At 46.3% G+C, this 25,844-nt stretch overlaps 2 protein-coding genes across 3 annotated transcripts; one reads left to right on the top strand and one right to left on the bottom strand.

Moving 5' to 3' along the window:
• Positions 1–90: 90 nt before the first annotated feature.
• On the bottom strand, positions 91–5,664 carry prkaa2 (protein kinase, AMP-activated, alpha 2 catalytic subunit). Its single transcript, XM_037249931.1, has 10 exons — positions 5,407–5,664; positions 3,903–4,044; positions 3,175–3,268; positions 2,896–3,040; positions 2,038–2,125; positions 1,747–1,971; positions 1,522–1,684; positions 1,118–1,456; positions 926–1,052; positions 91–860 (listed from the first exon to the last, which is right to left on the bottom strand). Exons 1-10 carry the CDS (start codon positions 5,504–5,506, stop codon positions 610–612), a joined length of 1,674 nt encoding a protein of 557 aa, XP_037105826.1. The 5' UTR covers positions 5,507–5,664; the 3' UTR covers positions 91–609.
• An 859-nt stretch (positions 5,665–6,523) lies between these two features.
• Positions 6,524–25,035, top strand: plpp3 (phospholipid phosphatase 3). Of its 2 annotated transcripts, none has more exons than XM_037249932.1 (7): positions 6,524–6,990; positions 16,506–16,663; positions 18,489–18,581; positions 18,652–18,839; positions 18,973–19,030; positions 20,910–21,086; positions 23,446–25,035. In XM_037249932.1, exons 1-7 carry the CDS (start codon positions 6,855–6,857, stop codon positions 23,572–23,574), a joined length of 939 nt encoding a protein of 312 aa, XP_037105827.1. In that variant the 5' UTR covers positions 6,524–6,854; the 3' UTR covers positions 23,575–25,035. The 2 variants fall into 2 exon arrangements, with proteins under 2 accessions (XP_037105827.1, XP_037105829.1); XM_037249934.1 differs by lacking the exon at positions 16,506–16,663 and adding an exon at positions 16,103–16,257 and having other exon boundaries at positions 6,549–6,990.
• The last annotated feature ends 809 nt before the right edge of the window (positions 25,036–25,844 follow it).

The following is a 25,844-nucleotide window of genomic DNA, read 5'->3' as shown; positions in this document are numbered from 1 at the left end:
GCGGGTCACACTGGCCCATAAACAGTGTCGATGAGAAACAAGTCACACATACGGGTTAACTGACCACAGCAGAAAGACAACAGTACATTCTTGAAAATAAGAGGATGATTCAACTTGAGCCAACTTTCCTCCAAAATATACATTCGTAAAAATAACATCAGTGATACGCACGCACATACCTAAGTAGTCGTTTGTATTTCTTTAAGGCAGCTGGAGGAAATTTGTATGGCGGGTCAATGAGAATAAAAATCCTTTAAATAATGCGATCAATGCCCTAAAAATAATCTCTCTCTCCAAAAAAATAAATAGCAATCTGAATAATATTTTGTCTGTTCAGCTACATATTGTGACTGTGATATGACTCCAATATACACGGATAACAGCCTTTTCCATATTGAATACAGAAAGGAATCCACGCCGGACACCACACTGACCTCTGATCAGCAACAGGACGAAGCGTTGTTCCAGCAGTTGAAAAGAGATGGTAGGTCGTCTCCTTTTTCGTGACCTTTGCCGTCTTGTCAAGTGAAGATTTACTGCCTCCCCTTTCAGGTCCTGTCTTGATCTCGGCTGGCTTTTGACATCGAGACTGATTGTCTTCCGCTCCTCTCAGCGGGCCAGCGTGGTGATCAGACTGGCGCACATCTCAAAGAAGTCCATGGTATGCGAGCCCTGGCGAGGGGCCAGCGTGGGCGAGCTGCCGCACAGCGAGCCCGGCAGGGACGAGCTGAGCTGTGGCAATTCGGCGGCGTGGCTCGCCGAATCGATGCTGAGGCGCGGCCGGTGCAGCCCTGCCGTCGAGCCCGACCGCTGAGGGGTGGACGATCCCGACTTGAAGCCCGCGGCCTCGATGATGTCATCTGGGATGCAGAGGAGAGTTATAGCACGTTCCCAAACTGCGGCCCCTCACGTCTACAACACCAACCGTCGATGCTCTTGAAGTCGAGGAGGTAGGATCTGTTGTCCACCTGGTAGAGCTGCAGGCTCATTTTCACCAGGTTGCCCGTCACCGGGTTTGTCCTGCGCACTCGCAGATGATACGGGTTCACCACCTTCCGCACAAGAACACGTGTATTAGGCGTGGCCACCCGAGCACGAGACATTCCCGCCCGCCCACCTTCCAGTCAAAGCCCAAGTGCTTCATGGCCCGGTAAACCTCGGCCATGATGTCGTAGGGCCGGCTCTGGCTCCGGATGCCCAGGTGCCACTTGGCCTTCTTGACGGCCAGCGGCTTGGGTCGGGTGGTGTTGAGGGCGTCTAGGGGGCAGCGCGCTTTGGGGCTGTCGGCCAGCAGCGGCGGCATCCGCTCCGGGTGCGGCTTGACGCCCGGCGGCAGCGGCATGCCCTCCTCGATGAAGGAGCCTTGGGGCGGGCTGGAGGCCAGGTAGAACTCGCTGGCTTGCGTCATGATGCGACGGTTGTCTATGATGAGGTGATAGGCCACCGCCAGTTGGTCCTGCGAGACCACAAACACGACTGCAAAAGTGTCCTCACGTTTGGCTTCTAAGTGTCCATTTCTACCTGAGGATCACCGCTGTAGAGGCTGGAGACCACCTCGGACTCGTTGCACTCGAACTTGTCGCACACTTCTTTGACGGCCTCCTCGTCCAAGACGGTGGTGTCATACGACGGATCCTCAGGAAACAGGTAACCAGGCAGATCTTGTTTGAACCACTCGTGCTCCCTGAGAACAGCACAAAGCGGGTCACATTTTCTTCACGTGGTGTTTAATAAGTGGATCTCCACCTGATGTCCTTGATGGTGGCTCTCTTCAGCGGGTCCACCTGCAGCATGTGCATCAGCAGCGACGCCACCGAGCGCGTCAGGTACTCGGGGATGTAGAAGACGCCCCCTCGGATCTTCTTGAACAGCGTGGGCACGTGCTCGTCATCGAAGGGCAGCGTGCCGCACAGCAGGGCGTACAGGATCACGCCGCTGCTCCAGATGTCAACTTCCGGGCCCGCGTAGAGCCTGATGACACAAATAATGAAGAGTCCACTGGTGGCACCAATCAGGCAAGTCATCACACACACACACCTTCCCGAGATGACCTCCGGGGCGGCATAGTTGGGCGAACCACAGCTCGTCCTTAAGAACTCGCCGTCGGACATCATGTTGGACAGACCTAGAAAACACACCCAAATACTCAACGTACGATTGTTGCAATCTTTTTTACAAAGGCAACTTTGTCTAGCAGGTGAAAGAGCAGGCTTTTATTTCTATCCGCCTTTCCCCGCTGAGTCTCTAAGCTCACCTAATGAGATGACGCTCTCTGCGCCTGTCAGCTGAACACTCCGATACCAGACGCCCCGCTATGTGCTGACCTTTGCTTAGCTTTCATTCCCCGGTGTGCTTAACACTCCCCCCGACCGCTCGCCAGTCTGCGGCACTCCAACAAAACACCCCACCCCCGGTGGCCTTCGTATCGGATGACACCGGGCCTCAAGGCGTCTTGCCAGAACCGATATGAGAACTGCCTGTTGCTAGGTGACCTTCTCACACCCGTGTTACTCGCATAGGTGTTTGGAAAAATGTATCAACACTCTTTGTTTTGTGGTACCCCGAGGAGCACTGATGAAAATTTGTGGCCCCCGCCAGAATTTAACTCATTCGCTGCCAGCCCAGTACAAAGTAATGTTTGACGTTTAAGCTCGTCAATGGCAGTGAATGATTGCCCTTCCCTACATATTTGCAAATTAGCACATTTTGGAGGGGGGAACATAACAGCATTATTTGCTGAAAAACTATTTGGGGAAGAACTTCATTTAGCCGGGACATAGCCTTGTCTAAAAAACAAAAAACAAAAAAGCCATTTGCTGCCATCTTGTGACACCTTTATAAAATTACAAACTTTTAAGGGTGGGCACCAATTATTATTATTTTTTTAAATCCTACCAAAGTCAGCGATTTTAGCATTCTTGCTGGCATCCAACAGAACATTCTCAGGCTTGAGGTCCCGGTGGACCACCATGTGTCTGTGGCAGTAATCCACAGCCGAGATAATCTGCTGGAAAAGACGGCGAGCCTCCACGTCCCCCACCTGACAGATGAAGGAGAAGCGAGCGTTACAAAATGTTATTCGGAATGTTTGGGTTATCTTTGTATTATCTTTGTCAAGGCGGAAAAAACAACACCTAAAATGTCCTTCCAGTGCAAACATAAATCAACTCTTACCCGTCCATGTTTGCAGATATAGTCAAAAAGCTCTCCGCCAGACACATATTCCATGACCATGAAGAAATCGGTCGGCGTGCTTATCACTTGATACCTGAAACACAAACACACATTAAGTAGGGAAACATTGACGCAAAGCTCCCGTTTGATCCCAAAGCCTCTTAATGTATCGGAAAGATCATAAAGGAACTAAAACAAGAGCAGGGCGAGGCCGAGCCGTGATATACGGCTGCTGAGTAGAAGGGGAAAAAAAAAAAGGTCACAGGGAATAAAAACCCTAATCTCATGAATGGCTGCTCGTGAGAGATTCGGCCGTTCATCATTGGTTTCACGTCGGCCAACGCCTCTTGTAAAAGTGTGTGTGTGTGTGTGTGTACGTCTGTAGCTCCGATCCACCTCAGTTTGCATATCTTGCCATAACTTGCAGTGTGACGGAGGGCTGACCCTCAGAGGGAGGCTAAAAATAACACGGATACTCGCTTTGCCAGAAGGAGAAAGCCAGAAATGGAAAGAGGGGAAAGCAGGCAAGGTCAAAGGGAAAACAAAACTAGAGCCAAGATGCCGTCGTGAGGATTTAGCTATGCGGGGCGGGAAGTGTTAGAAGAACTTGTGCTGGCTTGTCTACATTTGTTCTGTGAGCCCCACGGGCACGCTCGCTGTGGTAAACAATCAGCAACAAGCACCGCAAAGACCACAACAGGCCAGTCAAACCGGTATTTTCCACTCACAGCTTGATGATGTGAGGGTGGCGGAATAGTTTCAGATTCTGGATCTCCCGTTTGATTTTGCCCACCACATCCAGGCTGCGGATTCTTTGCCTGTTCAGGATCTTCACTGCCACTTTATGGCCCGTCAACTGGTGCTCCCCAACTAAAAAAAAAAAAAAAAAAAGAGAGATGCAATTTCCATAATTAAAAGCATATTAATGAAATACTAAAGTGCAAGAACAAGATTTGGGGCAGAAAAAAAGTTCCACTACTGCCAGGAACTCTAAGATGCTCAGGACATTGTGAACAGGTTTGTTGTCATGGTGAACCAGCCACAAGTTGTCCTCATTTTGTAAACGCAGCAGGATGACTTTATGGATGTCCTGCTTGATTGTTTGGCACACACTAAAGGGCAAAAACTTGGAGTTGCAATCCTGGAACATTTCTGACAGTGCCTTAAAAGCTTCCCTTTTGAGCATCAATTATGAAGCATTAACACAACAGGGTGAGGGAGGAGATGCCAGCTCTATAAGCAGCTAGCATCATCTTCGGCTTTATTTGTATTTTAGGCTAAAGTAGGTGGATTACGTCTTGCTATAATGCAAGGGTGTCAAACTAATTTTTTTCGCAGGCCGCATAGCTTCTTTCGGAGGGCCATTATGACTGTCAACCCAAATAAATGTATGAGCACCTCGTATTATATACAGTAAAAGCTACAAAACAAACTGACAAATAACTCGTTTTCAAATCAGACCAGTAAAAACTGGTCAAATATTTAAAAAAAAAAAAAGATATTAGACAATTTGCAATTCTAGTAATGACATGAATTTGATGCACAATTTGTCTTCACGGGCCACATAAAATGATGTGGTGGGCCGTATCTGGCCCCCGGGCCTTGGGTTTGACACCTGTGCTATAATGTTTTGATCATCTTGTATTGTAACATCATCCCCGTGTGAAATGAGTGTCTTGTTACGCTGACATTCTGCGATTTGACAAGTTGACGCTCACAAGGTCACAAGTGGTCAAAACTAGCTGACGCGAAATGTACGTTTATGTCATTGAACACGTATTACGTTGCTTTTCTCGCCTGCCTGACTTATAAGAGGTCTAAATTGCTAGTTGGGCAACCAAGGTAGGTTAGTGGCAAGCTAAACCGGTGTCCTTTACCACAACGCAGCCGCTGGAAAAATTACAATATAATCTCATAAAGATGGCAATACGTGTGTTATTTTTAATATTAGGTCCGATTTGCTTTAATAGTCCTTTTAAATCCGCCTGTCCCATAGATAGCGACTGATGGTGATCTGTTTTGGTGGAAGAATTTGACTTTCAAAACAGCGTATTCTCAAAGCGTATTTACGCATTGGCGACCTTCCGTCGCGAACGTCGTTCGGCTTAGATACGCCAAACAACTAACCATCGGCAACTTCGATCCACACGTCCAAAAACGGGGAGGACGTCAACTACTTTCCAACCGAAACGCCCACAAACATAAACACGCCGGTAATAATCACGACTTAACTCTTTACTTTGCCGAAGGTCCCCACTCCGAGCGTGTCACCAAGGATGTAATGGCCGATCTTCACCCTGCCTTCGTGCTTCTGCTGTTGCCGCTCTGCCATCTTCTCGGTTCGGCGATGGCCAGGAGCTCCGCTGCGTTAACGCGGAGTGGGTGACTGGGTGGGTGTGCTCGCCTCTGAATCGGCGGGGCGCGCGGAGGGAGGGGCGCTTCGTGTCTTTGCTCGAGGAAGACGGTACTTGACGAATGACCCCGCCTCTCGGCTTTAAAGGTGACCATCAGCACCGCAACTCACGTCGTTACGTTAAAGCAAGTTCGCTGCACGCATAAAAACAAAACGTTCTTTCCCCGACAAAAAGCGAATTTAATGTTATACTCTACCATACCGTTCACACGCTCGTTCACTCTCCGAAAATGGTAAGCCAAATCCGCGCATTTGGACGGTTCGGGTTGAAGTAATTTGGGCTTGTGGCCACTAGATGTCAGTATAGACCTACACTATTGTCTGGCTGGGGGAATTTGCAAAATCACATTTGCTCAATTTGTCGATTTGTTATTAAAATAATCGATGACACAAAAGACTTGAAAAATAGCTCATCAATAATATGTCCCCATTTTGTATCTCTAATTTAATATTTTAGAAACCACTGTGACCGAGGAAGAATGAGCTGCAAACTCATGCTGACTGGCTTCGGGCACCTCTGGAGACTTAAAAAAAAAATGCCCATCCTTCAGTTGTTAATACCTGGACAAAAGACTAGAAGCTCTCGGGCAGCTGAGGATTCAGCAGCAATGCGGAATTGGCACCATTCCTGCACAACTGGTAACGTCATCTCTTTGACTTTTAATTGATTGCACATTCAAATAAATGAAACCTCAAACGGATAACATTTATTGTTGCGCTAGCTATGAACATTTGAACCTAGTATGCTTGGAGAACTAAAAAAAAAAAAGTCTCCAGATTGAGGCGCTCGAATGGGGATGTCATACCGCGTGTAACCACCGGGGGCGCAGTGGACGCGGATAAACTGTCCGGGTTCATCCATCCTGGAAAGGGGGAAAAAGTTTTCCATGCTGGGATGGAGGCGCATGTGGGCTGAACCTTGTGGACAGTCTGCTGGGGAAACTTGAAGAGAGACAGAGAGCGTGAGAGCAGGGGGAGTAAGAGGAGGAGGAGGAGTGGAAAGGAGAAGATATAACAAGAGCGTCTGTCGATGTGCGCCTCATTTCTCAATAGAAATGCAAAGTGGTGCTTGGCTGCCATTCTTTAGTCGGCGCTGAAACCCCGATACTCCCCTCTCTGAGACGTTTCTTTTCTTTTGTTATATTTTTTTACTTTTATTTTAGTGTACAGTCTATTTGTTTTTTTACTTTTTTTCAGAATTGACCGTTTTGCCAAGTGCGCGCGCGCGCCTGTGGGATTCAGAGCGGACACATAGTGGAGTTGTCCAATGCAAAAGTATACGTATGAGAAAGCCATGGCACAAGAGACAAGGAACGGGGGAAGCTCCACGTTAAACAACAACGGTGTCGACAACCGCAAGAGGAAGCTTCTGGTTGCACTGGACATCTTCTGTCTGCTACTTGGTGAGTGAATTGAATATCACTTTGTGCTTTGTAACGGCTGTCAATCATAAAGCTTATCGTTTCTCAAAGTATATGTGCTGTAATGTCTTATCATGCAGCTCCAGTGCAACAGAAGCGTAAAAATGCATTGTAAATAATAGACCGTTTTTTTCCCTCTCCTCACTGCTGTCAACGCATTTACACATATGACCACTTATTTCATATATCTTGTTTTCCTTGTCACAATGTGTTTCCGTTGAACATAAATGTTTTGAAGTGTTGTGACCCGTCCTTTAAATAGCACTGCCCCCCCACCCCCTTCCAACTCTTATGCCCCCTCAACTTGACCCCCCCCCCCCCAAAAAAAAGATGTTTGTGTGGTTGATTCTGCTACTACTTTGACTTTTTGTCTATTTGACACTGTTAAATCACAATTGATGTTTGCTATGCATATCAGAGGAGCTTTATTGGCTTGCCCTTTTACTTTTTAATCTCCGGTAGCCTTCACTTTGCCTCTCTTGCTGGAAGAAGCTGCGCTCAATTTCACCTGTTGTCCAAAGTACTCCGTCTCGCCCCCTCTTTGCGCGCGGCCCTGTGCCTAATAATTGCTTAAGCATGTGTTGCGGCACGAATGGAATGCCTCTCGGATCCAAGGCGGAGGACCGTGCGTCCGAAACAGCAGGTGCCTGTCGCACCGCCAAAAAAGCACGCCACGGAAAAGGCATGTAGTAGCCAAACATGTGACACGAGCAATCGAGAGATGCCACACGTTTTTTTTACTGCCTTGTCAGAGATGCACGCAAAGTTGTTTTCCTCCCTAAGAGGTTTTAAGTGTTTCATCTGTACTTGTAAAAAAAAAAAAAGAGAGAGAGAAAAAACACGCAGAAGAGCGCTTCCAAGCGCACATGAAACAAATTTCCTGGCAACACTGACTTCCTCGACTTGTAAAGAGTGAAGAACCCACACACACATTCACACATGCTTTGTGTCCCGAGGGTGTTCCAAAAAAAAAAAAAATGACATCATTTCGTAGTCTAATTCCCACTCAAATGATGTCAAATGATGTCAAAACTAACTTTGAGTTTAACTCTAATGCCAGTCCAAGGGTAACACCTTTATTATTTTGTTTTTGCGGCAGTCGGATAACATTTTCTAGCTACAAAAAGTCATTTTGCGTGTCAGAGAATGCTTGAACAGAGTTTGGAAAAGAAAATCAAATGTTATCACAACACACAAATGGCCACATTTCTTTTGTTATGTTAAATGATGTCTGGCTGCCCCGTGGCGATTGGTTGGCCCATTTTTAGTGGGACAAGAGGGGTGTTGGAAGAGGGGGGCGGGGCTTAAACAAAGGTGGGGTGCGGGTCAAGGAATGTGGGTGTGTGAAGGGCCTCAGATAGTTGAATGAAAAGGCGTACGCTATACATTGACGGAGACCATCTGCCAGTGTGAAAAGTGTGACACAATCACCCTTTTTTTTTTTTTTTAAATGTCTAGCAACACAACCTCAGGCGAAAAGAACATCTGAGGTACCCCATAATCACACCCTTCAAAAAGGGACTTTTTTTTTTTTCTTCGCTTCTGGTAATCAAAGCTGCTAATGATGCATAAACACAGCAGGATGAACACACGCACTCACAGAACCTGGCTTCGCAAGCTTCCGTCCAGTTCTTATTTTTTTGGGTCGGCTTTTTTGGTATTATAAGTGGCCTGGGGTTCTGTTTGGCTCTGCAATTACACAAAAATGGGAACGCTAGTTGCGACATTGCATTGTCAGATGGAAGGATTTAAATACAGTATGTTACCTCCACCAAGGAAATTGATTAATTTGCAAATGGGATTTTTTTTTTCTTTTTTTGGGGAGGCGTCTGCCTCTATGCGACTGAGTGACATTCTAAGTCAACATTGGACTGACGGTTGCTTGATATATCAAAACATGAGGCTCGCTCAGTTTCCCTCGGCCAAAAGGCGTCGGGCGCTTTGATGAGTGATATACGGGGAAATTAGTAAGTGCGGTTCAGCCTTTTAGCTCCGAGGAGTTTCCCCGGGGACATTAACCTAATAGAGCCCTCACCCCACCCACCTTTTCCACCATTAGCTCGCCGTTGCAATGCAAGCAGTCACGCGGCGCCGCTCATTAAAGCCGGATAGCTTTAACCTCTCGGGCTCGTCGGCCACTTCAATCCCGAGCCGGGCCCCGCAAATATTTCCTGTAAATTCTCAAATTCTTCATCTGACCAAAGCGCTCTTGATGTGACATCTGGTGTCATTTTGGGAGTGAAGCAAAGGGCACGCGATGATGTCGTCAGAGGCGTGCTGTGACTGCGAGTGGGTTGTTTGGCCTTGTGCGTCTCGGGCGGGAGTTTTGGGAGAAGTGGCTTGGCTTGACAGAACCCAGCGACAACTTGATAAGCTACGTTCACTGACACACTTTGAGGTTGGATTGACCTTTGATGGAGTTTGTTGCTTGCTTTGCTTCCAAGCTTGGGGCTCAGTCACTCCATCCAGTTTGCTTACCACAAATCCTGTTCAACGTCTGGCTGCCTGAACAAAAAGTGGACTTCTAACCTAAACTGGTGACCTCAACTTCAATGACTCAAAATTGAGCCAGGAGCCATCTTGTTGCAGCTAACAAAGATAACAGGAAGGTTGATGTGCGTTTCAATTTATTTTTAAAGTTGAGCGAGGAAATAGACGCATATAGCGACCGCGTGCCGACTTTTTTGCCGCAGCAATCGTCGGGAACCAAAATATGCAGACGGTGATATTTATATTTGCGTGTTTACGTTTAGCTCATTGTGCGTGTGGCATCGTATTCCATCACTGGTCCGTCTGGAGTGTCGCCCGACTAAAATGATGGAACCCCTGGAGTGTGTGTGTGTCTGCCAAAGGCTGCTATTAGAGGTGTGAGAGTGTGCGTGTGTGTGTGTGTGTGTCTGTTCCATGGGCTTTATGGGTACGCAGAGCTGTCATTAGATGTAGTCTGAAGCAATAGTCCGCAACTACCAGTCCATTTTGCTGCACAGAAACTGAAGACAAATATTTGACAAATAATTAGAAAAAACAAAATCAGGAACATCATCCCGTGCCTCAGTCTCATATGATTTTTTCATAATTTAGTTTTCATCTATGCAGGCCCTGGCTGCAAGGGAGCAGAACATCTGTCCTTTGTGGTTCCCGTGGCGACAAGTTGAGCATCTCGTGATGCTCGTAGTGTCTCAGTTGACGTTTTACAGCGCACTTTTTACCGTTGTCCAACAATCCTCTTTACGACCATTTATGATTACAGTCCTCTCAGGTAAACACACTTGCGAGCGCTTATTTGGATAAGTGTGCAATTACACCTCAGCGCCTCACTATAAACTTCCGTGTGTTTGTGTTTGTGTGCGTTTGAGTTTTTAATTGCCTGTGCGGGATCTTGGCGAGCTTAGAATGTTGTTACTCCCACAGAAAAATAAGGGCTGGGAAGCTTTCGAGGCTTTTTTTTTATTTTAAACACTCTGTGTGAGTTTACACATACTCTAGTACAAGTGGCACAATCTGCCTTAAAGTCTGTTAGCTTAACGCTAACACATAATGGGAAATGCCATCGAAGGGCTAAACGATAGCATTGGGGCGTTTTTTTAGGAGGGGTTGAAATAGATTAATGAAGACATTTGTGTCGATCAAGCTGCGTGATATGAGAAGTAGCAGCCTATCTATGCACGTTTAGTCCTTCTAGCGCAGCGGCGCTCACCAGATAGCAAGCTGCGGTCCTCGTGCATGCTTGTGGTGCACCATGCTGTCCCAGCCTGGGCCTCCCTGCTGGTACACAGGCCTCTCTTGTCTGTCACTTTCGCTTATACGCGGCCGGTTACAATCCTCTCTATGAGTGTGTGTGTGTGTGTTTTGTGTGGATTTAGAGATGCTATGTTTGGGGTGCAGGGGGGGGGTTGGGACTTTTCACTGTTTCACAGAGGACAATAAGCCTTTTGATGCATCTCGGAGTTCCTTTGTTTGGCCTAATGACGACCAACAGACTGAATTTTAGTGGGGTGGGGGCGAATAAGTGAATGAGAGAGAGAGAAGCACTCAAGGCCACCTCATGAGCTATCAATAGTTTATTGTCACGCCGAGCCCCATTGTTAGTCTCGTAGCGCTTATCTGCTGGGCTGTGGCTAGCTCTTGGATGCTAATCAGCTTTGTATCTTTATCGGAGAGCACATGACCTGATCTGAACCTTTTCGTTTTGAGTGCACGGGTACTTTTGGCCACCTCTGCTTGAGTCTTATCAAGTTAACATACAAAGGAGAACTCCACGCTAAGTGTTGCAAAGATCGTTCACACGGGGGCTCCGGTTTGACACCCATTGTCTCGTCGTGATCAAGGTAATGAGGAGCAGATGAGAAAGGCAAGGAATGCCCTGAATACAGGCGTCAGGTTTCAAAGACGAGCCTCTCTCTTTTGTCCCCTGGGGCAATAATACCATTATGGCATCAAGCCCGATGTGGCCCCGCTCCAGCCGACCCCCCTCGGGGATCTGCTAAGATTTCCCCGTTATAGAAGCAGCTGAGCGCCTGGCCCACCATGCTTCTTAAAAGAGGCAGCAGCACTATGTGTGTGTAATACATGGACATATGCAAACTCTGGCTGTCACTTGAAAGTGGCTCCGGATCTTAACCCGGCCGACTTGATCGATGACATAGGCGGCGAAATTTAGGTCATTATTTTGCAGTGAGGCAGAAGTGCCAGTTTCACATTTTCAGAAATGGGGTAAATATTTTAATGTTAGATTAAGTTTTTATTCCTGTGAATCAAATCTCTCTGAGTAAGCACATGCTGCTCTAGCGGCCCCTCGGTAGGGAGGGGCAGGATAGGGATTCACTCTGTAGACCACTTTGCTGACCTCAGCCACTGAGCCCACTGACCCACTGCACTGTGTGAGTGTGTGTGTGTGTGTGTGCATTTTGTGTCTTTTCATGTGTCACACATCAGATAACAAAGGCTGGATTTACTCTGCATGGTTCAAGTGACACAATTCCGACTTCTCCGTTTCCCAAGCGCCACGGTTCGGAAATGGGCCTTGTGTTGGCTTTCACGAATGTAAACTCCACTCAATAAGATTTGTGTCACTTGAAATAGACATAAAAAAAATTTGATATAGACATTAAATCTAAATTAGCCAAAGAAGCGTAGGACCTGATTGTAGAGTGTTGATTATACAGCAAGTCGACCACAATGAATGTGCGCAAATACGGCCTGGGGTTTGTTTGCAGCAAGCTGGGTTTGGAGCATCTCAGAAATGTTTGCGGGGGAAAAAATCTTTGCAGACACCGCCAGTAAGACCACAGTCATCCACTCTCGACACCCACGTGGGCCCACACAGACACAAGAGCGACACAAGCGCGTTACAGTGGAATTCCAAAGCTGCGCTGTGTGTCACATAACTCACCTTTAGCCTTCCCGGCCGGGGTCTGCTCACTTGCACTCCTCAAAGTCCATACTCAGTGAGTCGACTTAACCTGAAAATGCACATTAGCAGGATCAACTATCGTGACTGTAAGTCATAGGTGTCAAACTTAAGGCCCGGGGGCCAGATACGGCCCATCACATCATTTTATGTGGCCCTCAAAGACAAACTTCATGTGTCAATACTAAAATTTCAAACTACGTGAAAAAAAATGCGTTTGGCACTCTTGCTGTAAGTGAAGGCTAACAAAATGGTACGACCCCGCTAGCTATAGCTTGCCGGTTTGAAAAACACAACTGTGGTTAAGTAGACCCACTTATGGTTGAAACGAACATTTGACGTGATTTCCTACGGCCTTTTTACAGTTTCCTAGTCCCACGCTGTCATACATACACTTATTGAATAGCCAGCATACGATATCCGCACACAGAGGCCACTTGTGAGTGTTTGTTGACTTAGTTTATGTTGCATTGAGAGTAGAGAGACTTTGAATTGGTGGAAGTATGTCGGGTTTCCTCAAGAGACCGGGGTGGGTCTAGATGTAACCGATCAGAACACATTGTGTACATATTGCGTTTTAGTCGGGATAAAAGTCTTGTTTTGTTAAGGTTCTTGCGTTATTGGATCACCTAACCTTCTACCCAATTGTTGTTTTTTTCTCGGATCAGCTCAGATGTCCCGTTTTGAGAGACAAGACGGAGTCCCCTCCCACGATGGCTGACGTCTACCCACGTTTGCTATGATCGGGATATATCGTTCTAATTCTGCTCTTGAAATCCGCTAAATCCTATTAAAATGTGAATAGCGGGCTCAGAAGGGCGCTTACTCAGAGCTGAAGACCGGCTCCACGAGGATATTAGAATCAAACGGAATCCAATTGGAACAATAAACCACGTAAGACTGTTTGCAATTTTCCTGGGAAGTACCGTTGATTTAACGGAACGGCGTTAAAGAACACTGTTGGAAAAGTCGGGTTCCCGTGAGATTCTATTCTCTCTGTAGCCGATCTATTTATGGAACATTGGTACCGTACACCACCGTGAGTTGACGCTGGATTATGACTAAGGCTGTAGGAGGATTTAAAGTTGTTGTTTTCTTCACAAGCCTGTTATGATGTCACATTGTTAAGGTAGAGATTGAAAATGGGAAATAAGGACTTGAGTCTTGGGGTTTTACACACACAACCAAATTGAGCCAAACCGAACCGACAGGATAAAACACAATTGTGTAGCCTATTCTTGTTTTCTTTGTGTCTGCAGGATGAACAGTTTGAGACTTGGAAGGGAGCCGCATCGCTAATCTGCTCTACCAAAATTAACCCCCAAGCCAATCAAACGGGCCTTGGCTATGTCATCTGCCTCACACAAGCTTTCAAAGTCAACAAACACGGTCTCTAGTGTATGTTAGGGAAGCATAGTTACGTTTTTGAGGGTGAAAACTCATTTGAAAATAAATCACTTCAAAACACAGTCCAGCAAACAGGGAATGCTGTAATCTCCTTTTTTCAGAGCAGGAAGCATGTGATTGGATTTTGAGTGAATGGCAGTCACACAGGCCCAAAGACCCAGCCGTGACCTGTGCATATAAACACTTCAAGCAGTCGGAGAAAAAAAAAAAAAGTCTCTGCCTTGGCCATGGAGGCAAGTCATGTCAAATGGTCCAAAGTGGTTTCCTCTCACGAACTTAAAGAGAGAAATGCATGACCGCATCTGATAAGACTAATTGAACCGTTCCCCGACTGGACCAGCCACCCACTCGTGCGTGTTTCGGCACTTTTTCTCCCAAGCGATGCCGTGAAGAATTACGGCGCCGTCAGAGAAAGCTCAGACCATGCCCGCGTTCTCCCCATCTTTTGTTTTCAGTGTTACCGCCGCCACACCAATCATCGCTCTTCCACTCAATTCAGGTCAGCGGGCCTTCCGAAGGTCACTCACTCAAAGGAAGTGATGTTTCTTCTCCCTGCAGACACTAACGGAGGAAGTTAAAGCACATATAAAGATCTACATCCGAACCAGTTTATAAAACGTGAGAAACAGGAAGGAACCAAATGGGCAGTCACCATTTTGAACCAAATTGCACCCACAAAACTTTTCAGAGAAACAGTACTGGTCGGTGGCACCGCCGACCGACCTTGGCATCTCGACACATTCCGATACAAGAGAGTCTTTCATTCATTGTCAAAAGCTCGCTTTCACTTTCTCATCACTGAGTCAGCTAGCGAGTCTCCCATGGTGTCTTTGCATCGCTAAGCACCGGTTAGCATGTGCAGCTGTGTTTCTCATGACTCTTAAACCACTAACCTTTTTTGCCTCCTCAGAATTACCATAAGAATCCCCCTCACACTTGAAACCGATTCAATTCGTGATGAGTGTTTACCTAGCAACTGGATTCGCGTTGCGCTTTAGCTTTAACGCCCGCTAGTGTTTTCACTGCTGCCAAGTTCATTCAGGCATTAAGCTAAACAACTCGCATAAATATCCGCACCAGAATCCTTCAATTGCCTTTCTTCTCCTAAGTCACCATCAAAGTCTGGCACAAGCTCCAAGTGGGCCCAGTTCCAGGAGGTGCACCGTTTGCTCAAGTGGCCTGCAACTTCTCTTTGAGACTTTATAAACAGTTGTCCCAAAAGGCTAAAGAGCTTTAGATGATCAGATGGAGTTTACCATCAATAGATGACCTCATCTAAAGACTGTTTCTGTGGAAGCAGGTTTAAAACAAGATGTATTGGTCAGAGGTGGGCCAAACTTGTTGCAGGGAATCTGAGTTGTTTCCAAGACTGTCTGATTTAATTCCGATCCCTGCACCTGCTGTCGTGTCATTATGGTAACAAGTCGAGATGCCATTCACCAACATCATCTGCAAGCCACGGACTACACAAGTGGCTTGGTCATTAAGTCAGTGGTCAGTCTGACACCTGAGGCAACACATTCTTGCCCCAAGTGGGAGCAGATGTCAAAAGTGGCTTTGGATCGTTTTTTTTCTTCCTTTCCAGACATGGTTACTGGTGTGTTTTGAGGACAGGCCCTCAGTAATTCAATCTCCAGCCCCTCCCGTCAGCACTGAGATGAGTTCTTAGCCTCATTAGGTGGCAACATGCAAGGGGCGGGAGGGGAACCTCTGGTGTTGACCCTAATCTCAAAGACACGAAGGAGAAGGGGTGCCTGGCGTCGGATGTCTTCGGGACGCCTCTGTGTCTTCGTCTCCATCTATTTCTGAGTCGTTGCAGAGCCAAACATGCTCTCATGGGCAAAAATGTTCCACAGTTGGGTGGGCTTGGATTTGTTTGCCTTCATATGCAGTCATTTTAAAATTCCCTTACGTTTAATGCCAAGGTTTGCACGCCAGGATTCGGGGGATTTAGTTTTGATGTCTTTTGTGGTATGTGAGCTATTCATCCATCCATTTTCTTTTAACGCTTGTCCTCGTTACGGGCGAGCTGGAGTCTATCCCAGATGACTTTGGATCAGAGATGTATCTGCGTCTAACCACGTATCACGACTCGTCATAATAATCTATAAGTGGTAGCGTTTGATATGTCCCACAGTGATTGGACAATCCAAACCTTCTAATTTGTTTTCCTTTCAGGCTACAGGTAAGTTTACAAGTAGCAGGTGAAGCGTAGCAATGGAGATGCGTATGAGTGTGTCATCATCCATCCATCCATTTGTGTGTGTGTGTGTGTAGCAATGCTGCCCAGCCTTGTTCTGCATCGTACCTCTATTCGACCATACCAGAGGGGGTTTTACTGCGGTGACTCCAGCCTGACGTACCCCTACAAGAACAGCACCGTGCCATCCTCGGTGCTCACTTCTGTTGGGTTGACACTGCCTGCGGTGTCTGTAAGTGGCCCAACCCCACAAGGAGCGCTCCAATCCGCATTGGGGGAACCCTGGAAGGCAGAAACGGGGGAAGATTTTGACTCTAAAAATTGATGGCAGGTCTCCGGCCACCCACTTCTGCCATATCCCATCGCGCCCCCAGTGCCAGGGCGCTCCTTGTGCTTTCTCCTGTTTATGTCTGTGTCACTGACCTGGTGCTTTCTCTGTCTCCTTCTTCCTGTCTTGCTCTCCCTCTCTCTGTTTTGTAGCTAGCCTGCCTTTCCTGATCATTGAGACTAGCACCATAAAGCCGTACCAGCGCGGGTTTTACTGTTCGGACGAGTCCATCCGCTACCCCCAAAAAGAGGGCGACACCATTAGCGATGCCATGCTTTGCGGTGTTGGCATTCTTATTGCCATCATCTCTGTAAGTCGACCTCAACAACTCCCTCTGTTAACTTTTATATCCCTCAACTAGACATTAAATGATAGAAGCTCCATTGTAGATCAGTAGGCAGTGATGGGAACCTTGTGACTTGGACTGGTATCGACTGTTTTGATGACTTGACGAAAGCTAAGACTTGAGACTTAACTTGGAGACAAGTTCAAGACTCCGCACTAGATGAAGTATGTACATAGAGATTTGATAACACTGCATGTGAGACTGCAATAACCCTTCAGGTGATGTGACTTTAAGAAAAATGACTCAGGACCTGCTTGAGACTTAATGCTGCTAACTCTGGTAAAATGAATTTTTGACATTTACAAGATCCCATCTCTGCCAGTATGTTATCATGCATTCTGTTTTACATGTCCTCCTTCCATACCTCCATAATCATACTCCATCCACTTTGAATCATCCAAACTAATTTGCTCCCCCAAGTGAGTCGGTGGTAGCCAAAAAGCCCCCATCAAGTGTTTCTGCCTGCCAAACACCAAAGATTTTATATGCATTTGAGAATTTGTCCCATTTATCCTACTTGAGTTACTGATAGCCCGTTAGCGTAAAGTCTTCACTCCCATGGCTCGACTCCTGTTCCACAGAATTTGTTATTGAGAGGGAATGGAGAAAAAGGGGGGAGTGTCTGGCTTAGTGGAAACATGCTATAACGACATGCGGTGGTTTTGTATGTGTCAATTAGTGGCACGTGGTCGGGCTAGATGATCTTTGCAGCACAAACCTCCCATCAAAAGTTCCTAGCGAACACTATATCGCACTAGCTCAGCTCTTCTGCTTATTAGAACCAGGAGACGGCGTGCTCGCGACACTTTAGCCTGTTACACGCTCATGTGTGGGCAACGCTAGCATGTCTGGCGCAGCTGTGCTCCATTAGTGGCGTCTGCTGCCATGCCGACGGCGGCGTTCCTTTAAGTCTATACCGTCGTGCACGCTGTCAGGGAATTCCCTGCTGCTTGCGAGTCCTCGGATCTCGGATAAACCCGGTCCTTGGCGGAGAACTCTGCACACAAATATGTGAGAAGACTCAATGTTCCTGTTTACAGTCCAAATAAACCGTTAAGGACCGCTCCATCTCCGCCGATTTACAGACAATAGCATAAACACCAATGTGTGTTTGTTTACCCATAAGTGTGTTTGGAAGACCTAACACACACCGCGCTAGCATAATACACAGCACGCAGTCGATAGCATGCCTGAAACCATCGGGTCAAAGTCAGAAAGTGAAGCCTTGTGGTTTTCAAGATGGAGTCCGGCCAGCCTGTCACTCAGACACCCCCGGAGGTGCCGACGTGATTGACAGGCACCGCGGCTCGACGAGTAGTTGGGGTTTTAAGCCGCCTCAAGTACAGACGGAGTCTTTTCATGGGGCCCTAGGCTACGTCAAGACCGCAGCAATCACACGGGGGGGTTCCTTCACCCTAGCTAAGACCATTAGTACCATTTAAACACCATCAAAGTCAAACCATTCATGGTAGAGATATTAGCCGTAGACTCGAGGATTTTGGTACAGTCGCGCTTTTAACTGTACGTAAAACGCTCTTTGTCCGTTTAGGTTAACCGCACCTAAACACACACCTCAAGGGTTTCCTACTTCCTCCATCTCCATTAAACCGTTGGTTAATTATCTCCCATCACATTCAAACTGCCTGAGGGAAAGGCAGGCCATGCTCATTGTGTGTGTCTTTGTGTGTGTCTTTGTGTTTCGCGCATGAGTCAAACGTCATACCGCATGCTCTCATCTGCATCTCGTAAGTCTTCCGCCAGTCAAGATCAACCAGTGTTCTTTTCGTAGATTGTGATCGGCGAAACCTACAGGATTCACCAACTGCACGAGGGGACCAAGTCCTTTGTTGGAAACCCGTACGTGGCGGCTTTGTACAAACAGGTTCGTCCTCGACCTCAACCGAGATTCCACGTAACGTTCTCCGCTAATAACGCGTGTTGTCGTCCCGCAGATAGGCGTGTTCATCTTCGGCTGCGCCATCAGCCAGTCCTTAACCGACATCGCCAAGGTGTCGGTGGGTCGCATGAGGCCGCACTTCCTGGACGTGTGCAAGCCGGACTTCACCGCCATCAGTTGCTCGTCGGGCTACATCACCGAGTACACCTGCAGCGGCAAGGAGAGCGACGTGCAGGAAGCTAGGTGGGTGGAGTTATCTGATGGTTTAAATGTTGGCTGGACTATGGAAGCCCGGTTCGGCTTAGCGGGTAGGATTTATATCACCACCTGTTTCTAATACTTCTGTACTGAACTTTATTGATATTTTTCTCCACAGGAAGTCTTTCTTCTCTGGACACGCTTCGTTCTCCATGTTCACCATGCTCTACTTGGCAGTAAGTTACTCTCAAATTTATATCAGGTCGGGGGAGGGGACACGATAAGACAATGGATACCAAAATGCAGGTTGTGCCTCTCGTAGAACCGTCAGTAAAAAGAGCCAAACATTTATTGGGCAAATAGAAACAACATGAGCGTGATATTTGCGGTTCTGACCACAGCTATGTCGTTTACTCGCAACCCGGTGTGAAAACAGGGGGGGGGGGGGAGAACTTATAAAACAAGCCCACGTCGTCATTCCTCTTTTCTTGTAAGTGTGTTTTCATTTAACGGACTGGTTGAAACAAAGCAACAAAGGGAGAAGATGTTACGGGAATGGGCTGGATGGCTTTTGGGAACCGCCAGACTCTGCGTGGCTTTTGTCTGCCTCCACCGTGGGAATTTGGGAGTCTTATTTATTGTCATTCTCTGCAGATCAGACAGTTTGGGAAACCTTTTTAGGGAGGTGTGAGGAGGCTCTGAGATTTTGTGGGTTGTTTTAACACGGACATTCCACAATGCTGCTTCTGAAACAAAATCCGGAATCCGTTCTGGTTCCAAATCCATGAAGTCAAGGTTTCACTGTCTTCACACAAAAAATAACTGAGTTGACCAAAGTGAGCAAAACATGTCACTATTTTTTTTTCAACCTCACCCTCTCTCATCAGCCCTCAACAAATTGCCCTTTGAGTCGAGAGGTTTCGGATGTCGGCCGAGGACTTGCCAGCTCGCTGCGGCCGGCTCGTCCTCGCCCCGACTACCTGAGAACCGCCGCACAGGAAGTCTGCAGTCTAAACAATCCCCGACACGACCGGGAGGGATGGGAGGGATCCCCTTCCTCTTTTTCCGAAATAACAATGATAGAGTGTCCGAGAGGAAACGCTCGGGTGTTTTTCGGGGTATACGCCTACCGGGGCTGCGGCTGTCTGCAAATATTGTTAGCGTACGTCAGGATCTTTGGGCCGGGCGGACATTGGTGGAGGCTTTGCCCATTTTGATGAGAAACAGGAAGCAAAGGATGTCTGAGGCACCTCATCTGACCTTACCACTTAGCGTTTTCAGTAAGTGTGGGAATATGGCAGTAGGGGTTACTTCATCGCAACCCAGAACGTCCTCGAGAGCAATTCAGGATTCTACGTCAGTGTGTACGTTTCTGCGGTTCCGATTTTTTTTTTTCTCCCTCCCTCTTGCGCTGATGTTTTTACAGCTGGCACGTAGAGCCATGAAAGGAGCCCGTCCAGGTCACGGGCAGTTGAGAGTGTGTGAAGCTCTGCACTTCTCCTCGGTCGCACTTCTCCACTTTGATTCGGTCTAGACTGAGTTGGGTCGTGCGTGCAGGTGCACGTGGAGAAAGGCGATGCGAGAATACGGAATGAATCGGCGTGCGACCGCAGCCGTGGCTATGTGTCAACAAAGGAAAGTCCGTTGAAACCTCCATGTTGCCAATGATGACAGTCTGTTAGAAATTTATTCTCAAGAAAAGTCCAAGTCTTGTGTATGTTTTTTTTTTTAATAAGTACCGTTAATAACTCTGTTTTGATCTAAGTCTCATTTTTATTGGGTACCAATTCCATGGTGACACACTTGTGAATTCAAAAGAAGTGCAAAACAAAAATAAATAAAATAAACCATAAAATAATGAATAAATAAAAAATATATAAATAGCACATCAATAAATGGCAGAATTGAAAATAAATAAACAAATAAATAAATAAATAAATAAATAAATAAATAGATAGATAAATAAATAAATAAATAAATAAATAAATACAAAACTGGTAGTACTATATGTCAGCTGAGCCTCGTTTCTGTTTAAAATGATTGTCATCTGCAATCCTGCTTTTTATTCCTACTCAAAGCGACAGCCATAGGTTTACTGTCTCCTCTTTCTTCCAGTTCTATCTCCAGTCTCGGTTCACGTGGCGCGGCGCCCGTCTCCTGCGCCCGTTGCTGCAGTTCACCCTGCTGATGATGGCGTTCTACACCGGGCTGTCTCGCATCTCCGACCACAAGCACCATCCCACCGACGTGCTGGCGGGCTTCGTGCAGGGAGCCCTGGTGGCCTACTGCATAGTGAGTGTCCCACTTTCTTGCAAATCTGAGATCTTTAGAATGATATGTAAATGCAGTGAGGGAGATGGACTAGTCCATTCCATGAGATATTAGGGGTGAAACCATCATGTTGTTTTTAAAGGCAGGAAACTTTATTGATCAGGCAAGCAGTGAAGTGAGGAGAAGGTCGTTCTCTATAATGAAGAACACGTTGCGAGAAGCTCGCTTCCTTTTGTGTCAGTGTAAATCTACACTTGGCAAAATGGGGGAATAAATGTCCCAAGATGATTTTCATCATCATCATCATCATTATCATCATGCAGGAGGGTGAGATTGAGCCAAAATACAGGAGAGCAATAAGAAAGACGATAAGCCTTTGAAACAGGAATGAAGCTGTTAATTATTTCCAGTTTGGGTTTTTTTTTTTTTTTTGGCGCACTGGGCCCCTTGGCTCAACTCACTTACCTCTGAGAAGACTTATGAACACACACACACAGAGTCGAACTCTACCTTGGTAGGGATTAGATTCATAAAAATTTCGCAAGAGAGGAGTTGTGGCGCCAAGACCGAGCTTGGCAGCGCACATGCAGACACTTTGCCACCCAGTACGGGATCGATCTTCTCGTGCTAGCAAAATTTGCTGCAATTATAATAGACTGCAGTGCTTGCGGTTCACTGAGCTCCTGGACAATGTGACAAAATCTCCCAAATGTCATTTTGCGCACAACGTATTGAAGTATGTTTCGGTCTGTACTTTTATTTACAAAAATTAAAACATCATATTAGGGAAAAAAAGTAAGCAAAATTAATACATCTTTTTTCATTAATCAAGTGCGATTTCCTAAACAGAAAGCAGCCAGACTAACGAGGGCGGAGTTGACTTTATTGCCGCCCCGAGGCTGCAGTTACCTCTTTAACCCGTCATCAAGCGGCAATAAATGAAAAAATAAAATAAAAACACACACACACAGGGCAAGTGTCGACACATTCACACTGCTTGTCTAGCCCTTCATTTTATGACTTTTTGATGATGAATTTAATCATGCTATGATGAAACACACAAAAATGGTTTATGCTAAAGAAGGAAGCGGGATGGCGATGGCGGAATCCCAAGCAGGAAGTGGCCCAAGCCGCTTACCTGGCACTTCCTATCAGACGGCGTGACCTACTTTTCAACGCGCGGGCCAAGTGAGGTCGAGACGAGCACATCCAGCAGGGAAGCAGCTGTCGGGGAGAAAGCTGCTGTGTTTTTTTTTAGAGTTCATTGTCGCCGCTGTTGAGACATTTGGTCAGCAATTGCGAAGGAGGCAAGTTGGGGCCGCTTGAATTTAAAATTACACAACACGTCTAGTGGCGCGTCACTACCCACAGAGACTTTAATTTCTTCATCCAATTTATTTAATCATTCAAAAGATATGAAATTCAAGTCTGGGAAAAAAAAAAGATATTGAAAACGTAATATCGCGAGTCACAGCCGCCAACAAAGCTTATGACTAACACTTGCTGTACATTCACCTCCTGTGTATGACGTGGTGTCCTTTTATGAGTCAGCCTTGACATTTCAATTGTGGTTAGGACCACAAACACACACAAACACACACACACACACAGGCACTTACAGTTGTCTATACATACACAGGAAATGGCGATAAGTTCATTACCGCGACAGGTTCAGGGGTGAAAGTTCCCCGGTTTCGTCAACACAGCTGCCGCCGATGGGAAAAATGGCTTCCCATGACGTCTCGTGGACAGAAAGGGGGGGGGGGATGGAAGAGACTTATGAGCCCCCACTTCCCCCCTAATTGCAGTCATAGTCTGCCATTTTGATTAACCGTCAATATACCACAAACAAAAATGAATGTAACAAAGACACTCTTTAGTTTCATAGGCAGCTGTGTGTATTGTCCGCGTAATGTCATCCGCCCGGCGAAGGTCACCCACTGAGGTCATGACACGGCCGCTGAATGTCACGGCGTAATTGGAGGGGGGATTTTATTGTTCGAGCAAGTGCAGAGAACACTCAAACACTCAAGTCGACTGTTCAGTGTTTTTTCTCTATTACTTTCCACGTTTCCTGCTCGCTCGATGCCTCATTTCCTGTGTGATGTCATCCCGATGGCAGGAAGAGATTTCTCCTCTGCCATTCTTTGCTCTTCCGTCATACGGTGGTGGAGAGTAATTGGGGATTAGGTCAAATATCCATTTCATGTGTGGGTGAGCCGCGCTCAAGTCACTTCCGTCTGGCGGATTAGTCACCTGCTGGTGCTCCAAATGAGAACTTTGTAGATTTTACTTGGATGATTTTCACAAGTTAGCCCCTCTGTAAATATTTCATTCTTGTTTTTCATTATTTATTCAAAAATAATTTCTTTGCCGCCAGGTGTACTACGTGTCCGACTTGTTCAAGCCCAAGCAGAAGGCGACCCCGTCCCCTCCGTCGCCCATCAAGAAGGAGCTGCTGCCCTCGTCAGACATCATCGACAGAAACAACCACCACAATATGGTGTGAGGAAGACGGCCGCGCCTCCTCTTCCTCGTCTTCCCGCGACCGTCCGCGTCGCCGCTCACCTCCCATCGGACAGTAGAATGTAGCTAAAGGGCAATCTCAACAAGCGCACCTCCGACCCCTCACATTCATTCGCTGAGGAATTCCCATCCTGGATGGGAGGGGGCGAGTGCAGGGAGTTCACCAACAGATCCGAGAGAAATTGGAAACCGACAGGCGGAGCTTGAAAGAGGTAATAAAAATGACAAAATAATGAAATGAAGACACAAAAACAAACTTCCCGCAAAAAGGGAGAGAAGGAATTCTAGCAATGTTTACTCTCTAAAGTCTCTGTGGCCTTGGAGCGTCAGCAACAACAACTTCCTGAGCAACAGGAAGGATGAAAAATGTAATTTAAAGCACTGTTGTTTTTTTTGTTCATTGACCGTGATCACCACTCGCCGGCAAAGCGGAAACCCGACGATGATTAATGCCAAGCCGGCCTCGCTCGTCGGGCTTTCTACTGAGCGCGCTCAGTGCGGCCTAATAACCGGGATGTTGCATTTATTTTAGATTTAGGTCAAATCGGGGTGGGGTCTTGTGTTTTTGTGGGTGCCCCCTACCCCCCCCCCCCCCTCTGGCATCTACATTACCACAACATGATAAAAAAATATTTTGGGCTGAACCTAAAACTACACTCAAAATCTTTATAAGCAAAACTTCATCCATGTTGGGGGGGCGGTGTCAGTGTGATTGACAGCCAGTCCGGCACATCATGTTGGGATGGTTGGGGCTCATTCTGCTGGCAGGGAGGGGCTCCGACACACCCCAGTCACTCAACGTATGCGTGTGAGCATTATACGCTGTGAATGAACAGCCTCTCGTGTGTGTGTGTGTCGTGGTTCTAAAAAAAAAAAAAAAAAACCTGTGGTATATGTTTAACTCCCCTTTTCAATTCTCACACACTCACTGTTGCACATCTTCATCTCTGTAAAAGTCCGTCCTATCGCCTCTCAAAGCTGTTTTCCCTTCTTTTTTATATATATATAGTATATAAAAATATATATAAATAATGTATAGATCACTAAAAAAAATGTAACTGTACATGTTTTAGATATATCCACTATGATTACAGACCTGTGTTCTTTGCAAAGTGCTGCTTGAAAAGCAACAGTGGACAGACATTTTTTGTTTGTTTGTATGTTTGTTTGTATTTAGACAAGTCAACCTATTGTAGATTGTCATAATAACATTTTGTAATATGCACCCAGTAAATACATCCACAGTTTCTATTCAATCCCATATTAGTATTTTTGTATGGTCTCGCTGGTGTTTGTGTTTTGTACAAAAAAAGAAATGTTTTTGTTGTTTTACTGCAAAATGTACTTTGCTCTTCTTCATGTGCTTTGAAATAAAAAGCTCATTATGAACACATTTTGCTTCTCATTTCGATTATAAACTCAAATAAAATGATTCACTTGATTGTTTGTGATTGTGACCAAAACAAATTTTGAAAAGGTTTGACATGTTTCCTTTCATCGACAGCGACGTTACAGCTGCTCTGAGGTCAGCTCAATGCGCTGACCGCTAAACAGCTGGCGGCCCTGACTGGACTCGGCCATGCGTGGCTGTAATAGCCCGAGGCCCAGCGCCAGACGAGCGAGAGCCCCATGTTGTGGTCGTGTTTTTTGGCAAGGCACACACACGGCTAACCCGCTCAGTATGTGTTGTGCACGTGTAGTAGTGTTGGCTCGTGAGTGAACAATTCGTTCAAAAGAACGAGTCTTTTCAGTGAACGAGAGTGATTGGTTCTTTTTTCAGTTCATATGACTTCAACCAGTAGGTGTCGGTAATGCGCATTGAAGCTGGTGCCACCTCGCCGTAAAACAAAACGAAGAAGACAATGACGTCACTTCCCGTTCACAAACGAGTCGTCAATTTCATTTCCCGTTGACCAACGGAACGGAGCTGTGATCTTGATTTTATAACACTTACAGTAGTTTTTAAATAACGTGTGTGCATATATACGCCTAAATATTGTTATCCAATACATCTACTGCAATTTCACAGAGTGCTGGTTTGAAATTTACTTGTATTATTTTTATTATTATTATTGTAATAAACATTAAAACCTGTTGAAACTTGTCTGGTGTTTTATTCCTTGTTTTTATTTTTTTCGGGATGAAAACAAAAATCTGACATTTGGTTAACTGCTTTATATGACTATGTATATGTGTTTTACGTTCTGTAATGTGTTGGTCTCCCCCAAAATAAAGAGCAAGTAGTCAAATACA

Source organism: Syngnathus acus, chromosome 4 (genome assembly GCF_901709675.1).
Source record: "Syngnathus acus chromosome 4, fSynAcu1.2, whole genome shotgun sequence".
In the NCBI taxonomy this organism is placed as follows: Eukaryota; Metazoa; Chordata; class Actinopteri; order Syngnathiformes; family Syngnathidae; genus Syngnathus; species Syngnathus acus.
Note: the sequence above shows the minus strand (reverse complement) of the source record. Positions and strands in the feature narration are given on the sequence as shown.